This window comes from Sorghum bicolor, chromosome 1, assembly GCF_000003195.3.
Source record: "Sorghum bicolor cultivar BTx623 chromosome 1, Sorghum_bicolor_NCBIv3, whole genome shotgun sequence".
NCBI lineage: Eukaryota > Viridiplantae > Streptophyta > Magnoliopsida > Poales > Poaceae > Sorghum > Sorghum bicolor.
In genome coordinates, this window is record NC_012870.2 from 9,467,397 (window position 1) to 9,472,988 (window position 5,592).

The 5,592-nt window shown below is 49.6% G+C and overlaps 1 protein-coding gene across 1 annotated transcript; it reads right to left on the reverse strand.

The window, feature by feature from the left end:
• LOC8062930 (transcription factor TEOSINTE BRANCHED 1) lies at window positions 281-1,498 on the reverse strand. The gene has a single exon (XM_002466552.2). The coding sequence runs from the start codon at window positions 1,478-1,480 to the stop codon at window positions 338-340; it is 1,143 nt and encodes a 380-aa protein (XP_002466597.1). The 5' UTR covers window positions 1,481-1,498; the 3' UTR covers window positions 281-337.

The window sequence follows — 5,592 nt, forward strand, 5'->3', positions numbered from 1 at the left end:
ATCGAACAACTGAACTATATACTGCTTGCTTTAATGCTTTGTCTCCATCATCAGATACTATTTGATCTCTTCCATCAGAGAGATTCAGTTTGGAAATCACCGAATCGACGACACAGATTAATTCCATTAATGAATCAACACAGTGCATGCTAGCTATAATACATCATCATGCGATGACCAAACGAAGTTCATCGTCACACAGCCAATTATACGAAGTCTAGAAAGAGAAACACGCATAGATTAACACAACAAATTATTGAGAAGCTCGTGGGAGGGAAAGGATAGATGTAAGTCGAAAGAGTAGTTCTAGTAGTACCTAGTAGTGCGCCCGTGTTCTTCAGTAGAAGCGTGAGTTCTGCTGAAAGACGACTCCACCGAGTTCCCATTGTTCTTGGCAGTAGTAGTTGCCGCCGCCGTATCCTCCTCCGTTGCCAAAGCCTAGGACCACCTCGCTCGCCCCTGTGATTTCTTGCATCCTTCCTCTATTGTTGAGAGTTGATGAGCACCTCTCCCTCTCCTCCAATTCAGCCTCCGCAGCACGCGGCATGTTCATGGACGACGATGAGTGGTGGTGGTGGTTCAAATGGTTCGAGCTCGGCCTGTCGCTAGCCACCGAGGCAGCCGCCGCCTCCACGTCAATTGCTGATGCAAGCTTTACCCAACGCATCCGGTGCTTCTCCTTGGTTCGCTCCCTCGCCCTCTCCCTCGCCTTCGCCCTCGTCTCCTTGTCGGGGACCGGGTGCGCATTATTCCCCGATTTTCTTGGCGGCTTTGGGGTGGTCGCCGCCTTCCTTGACTTGGCCGGCTTCTTCCCCTCGCTGCGGCCATTACCCTTGGGCTTCTGATCTCCCAGCTGCTCCGCCGGGTTGTGCTTGCCGTCGACGGAGAGGCTGCTGGAGCCATCCTCCACGCACTCCGACGACGCGTCGACGTCGTCGGCCATGATCTCCTGGATGGCGGCCTTGGACGTGTTGAGGAGCCATTGTACCGTCTTGCTGGCCTTGTCGAAGCCAAGCATGTCCTGGAGCGCGAAGAACTTGCGGGCGACGTCAAGGGACAGCCGCATCCGGCGGTCCCTCATCCCGCCGGCGGTGCATATCTTGCTGTGCCGGTCTTTCCTCGCGGCGGCCGCGGCCGCCGCCCTGTCCAGGCTGACGCTGACGCCGGCGCCTTGTGCACCACCACTGGCGCAGGCGACAAGCTCTGTAGGCGGCGCCGGCGCCTGCTCCATCAGCGGCTGCACCGGCAGGTCCTCCGGCGAGTTGATCACGGCTTGTGGAGGGATGGCGGCGGCGGCACTACCGATCTGGTAGCTCAGGTGAAAGCTGGCGTCGGCGGCGGCGGCGGCGAAGGGAGGGGAGCATGGGTAGCAGCAGTAGAAGCTGCTTGATTGGTCCGGCTTTGGGGAAGGCGGGCTGAGCTGCAGTTGTTGGTAAAGCGGTAAGTCCATGGGGCTTGAGGAATCACAGAAAGGAAACATGTGCTTTACTGATGGGACTCCAAGGCCCCTGAAGCCCTCTCCCCCTCTCCCCTCTCCCTCTCCCTCTCCCTCTCTAGCTAGGTCCTGGCACGAGAGCAGTGTGTGTCGATCTCTATGAGACTATGAGAGAGAGAGAGGCAGGAGGAGTGTGGCCTATGTCCTATGATCAGATGTGTCCAGCCATGCATAAGGTCTAGGCTTGTTTGAGAGAGAGAGAGAGAGAGAGAGAGAGAGAGAGTTAAAAACTGTCCAAGTGATCATACCATCTCTCTATGCAGGTGCAAGGAGAGGAGGCATGGGCTCATGTGCATAGGCTGTGTAAGAGAATTGTGCTTTAAGAACCTTGGGGCATATTTTCTTTGACTATGTGAGAGTGAGAGAGGAGACACTCGCCCCTACATGAGAGGGCTGTGCCATCTTATAGAGTGAGAGGAGGGCCGGGGAAGAATACTGCCTGTTTTGTGTGGATGAGGTGAGGTGAGGGAGAATACAAGGACCTGCACTATTGGGGGAAAAAGCTGCGTGCATGTTGAGACGCTATTGGCTACAAGTGACCTAGTACATTTATTGGCCAGATGGGGGCGGCCATAGCCGCAGACTGCAGTACGATGGACGTGCGCCTCCTTGAAATCCTTCTTCAGGAAACCAAAGACCGTGTATTTTTGTTACATCCATAGGAGTTATTTGAGCTGTGTATTTGTATATACATTGAACATTGTGGGAGGAGGTATCAAAACAAAGGACCAGTGATGTCACGTAGTAGTGCAAACATGGTAGGGGACCGCTGTGGTCGTATGAGTTGGTTATCCCAACATTATTAGGCATATGGGACCTGCTGTATGAGTTGTGATGGATAGATCCAGTGTATTATTAGTTAGAATTTTTTTGCTGTAAGACACCGTTAAAATATGTAATATGCTGATAGACACTGCAATGAGCGTAATTTACCCACTATCATTATCAATTTGGGATCTTTGTTGTAACTTGTAACACATCACGCCCATTATTTTATTATTTTCTCATATTTACGGAGAGAGGTGAGAGAAATGATTTTGTTGTCCTCGTCTTCAACCTCTGGTTGTTCGGTTATTTTTCTCGTAACACATCACTATAGATGGCCATCGGGCCGTGCCGGCCCGGCCCGGCGGCCCGGCGTGCCGTGCCATGCCTGCCCCGGGCCGCGCCGTGCCGTCGTGCCGGCCGGGCCGTGCCATCACCGTGCCTCGTGCCGGGGGAATGGCCCAAGGCACGGCCCACGGGCTGTCGGGCCGGCCCGAAGGCACGGCGGGCCACCGGGCCAAGGTCGTGCCAGACCAGTAGCAGACCTATATTTTCTTTTTTTTTATTTAGAATTAGCAGGCTACATTTATTAACAGGCCAATTAAGATGGATGGATGGGCCAACAGACCTATATTTTCTTTTTTTAAATTAAAAAGCTATATTTTTTACTGGGCCATTAAGCACCGGGCCGTCGGGCCGTGCCTGAGTCGTGCCATGGGCCACGGTGGCAGGCCAGGCACGGCCCGGTGCCTCGGGCCGTGCCGTGCCCGGTAGTTGTCGGGTCGTGCCGTGCCTGGGCCCGGCCAACGGGCCACGGGCTGCATGGCCAACTATACACATCACCATCGTCTTTTCTTCTCCAGCGAGGTCTGACCATCTGCACGCCCAGTCGAAGGTCTTCGGGCATCTCCGATGTCGTGCTAGCCCTGCTCTGTCTGTCGCCCCCCCCCATCTGGCTAGCGCCCCAAGCTTCGTCACGCGAGTTGGTCTTCAGCGCCGATCTTTGGGGCCTCCAGGTAGGGAAAGCCGCACTGGAGAACCGTAGATTAAACAAAGTAGTTATTATTTCCCTTATCTTCTATTCTTGAGTGAATTTGCTTGATGGTTTGTGGTCAAAGACCATTTTCTTGGCTATTTAAGCCCTCTCCTTGGCGGTTTTTTACACTCAAAGCAATTCAGAATTGTGGTAATAATGGTTTTAGAGTATCTTTAGCTCTTTCCTTATCATATTAGTAGTTCACCGATTAGTAGGCTTACCTTCGTTACAGATACTGAACCTGTGTTTTTGTGCGATAAGTTCCTACACCATTGGTGGCAATTAATAGAGTACTTTGTACCACTAATGATGTCGAAGCATAGGGGCGGATGACCTAGAACCTTGTGTGTGTGGGTGGGAGGGGGGGGGTTAAAGCATTCTTCTTTTTCTTCTTCTCCTCTACTAGCACATATTCCAATGGATGGAGATCGGAGATGGAGACCAACTCCCACCGACTGTCCTATCTCCTGGTTGAATCCACCACTAGATAGGATCTATAGTATGTTTCCAAAATTGCTACATGTTGACAATTTGCAATGTCTCTGGTAGAATTTTAGGGTCATTGGCATCAACATCTCATTGTTGCTAGCATATGCAACGCCTTCGAGCATGACCCTACCACCATACCTTTTTCTTGGAGAGATGGTGAATGATTGAACATCACGTTCCATGATATTTGTGTTTCATGACTACCCCTGATAGAGTTCCAACCTTGATGAAAACCTTGAGATCTTCATCACTATAGACTCTTGCTCCAACCTGCCTTGATCTCCCTTAGATTGAAATTAGGTATATACCAATATATATAGAATTTGTAGTTAGACCATTTGAAAACTAAATTATTGCATGTACTTTAATCACAACTTTCATTTTAAATACATCATATAACTTGGAATGCATGAGAAAGTTTAGATACACTATTGAAATTACTTCTAGGTAATGTAGTTGTAGAGTTTTGGGGTGACTAAAAATAATATGGAGATAACTCACGGCATGTGAATTTGGCTAATGTGTGATGTGCTAACAAACCATCACTACCACAATCCTGAATTACCTTGAGTGCGCAAAGAAAAGGGCCTAAACCACCAAGGAAATGGACCTTGGCCACAAATTGTCAAGCAAACTCCGTCAATAATAGAAGACAAGGGAGATTAGTTTTCTTGGGTGGTTTTGAAAGCTCAAGTTTGGTTTTGGTAATTAATGACACCAAGTTGCTAATGTCATTGTGTTTAAGTGATTTGAGTTAGGCATAGCAACACATGTGATGAAGGAGAAATGTGACATAGAGTGGTGGACACATGATCACAAAGAGATGAAGCATGAAGTGGAGATCATGGTGATAGACGAGTAAAGTGAACAAGGCAAAAGTATAAATATAGGGTTTTGCTTTTGTCGGTCTAAGTTGAGTAGAGAAGTGATTGACCGGATTTAGGATTAATAGCTGACTGTCAAGAGGAGAAATCACGGTCATCTCTCGAATCAAGTGCTACTAGGTCCATATCTTGAGCATATGCATTAGGATCTAGTAAAGTGCTAACCTAACTCCTATGATGAAAGTGTTTGTAAAATGGTAACACACATGCAGAATCATGGTGAACACTTGGTAGTGTTAGCACATTTGCACAGGAGGTGGTGTTCTTAGGGTAGAGAGGGATTCGGCACTTTTGGGAAAATGAAATGTATTTTTTTTCATTGTGTCGGAGGAAGTTTTTTGAAAAAGTCACGCGAACAATCGTCGGACGCTAGGATTAGCATCGGATGTTGGACCTGTATTCGACACATGCAGCGTAGTGAGGCACAACTCGAACTGTGCGTCAGAGCGTCTCACACTCAGTCATCGGAGCGTCCAATACTTGAACTGTGGCTGTAGGGTTTTGACTGTGAACTCACCGGACGTTGAGGGTGCGTTCGATGTGCCTTCATCGGATGCGTCCGACGGCGCTACTTGTTTGTAGACCTCTCTGAGTAGCGTCCGACGTGAGGTGGTGTGTCCGATGCGTGGCATCTGACATGTCCGACGCTCTGTGTTTCCAAAATGTTAACGTTCAAGTGAGCATTGGCGATCAATGGTGCACGTTCAAAGAGGGACACGTGGCTGCGATCGAGCGCGCGAGGTAGGCGATCGTTGGACACTCTACCGCGTCTAACGGGATGGCGTCAGAGCGTTCGACACCCCCACAGAAAGCCCTAACGGCTAGTTGTCGGGCTGACCTCTTTAAATAGAAGGTGGTCAGCTTTGGGGGCTTCTCTCTTGCACTTTTGAACACTTGAGACATACTTTGAGCTAGAGAACACT

What these genes read in the sequence shown, in the direction of transcription:
- LOC8062930 (XM_002466552.2), bottom strand. Translation starts at nt 1,480, where the DNA reads ATGTTTCCTTTCTGTGATTCCTCAAGCCCCATGGACTTACCGCTTTAC.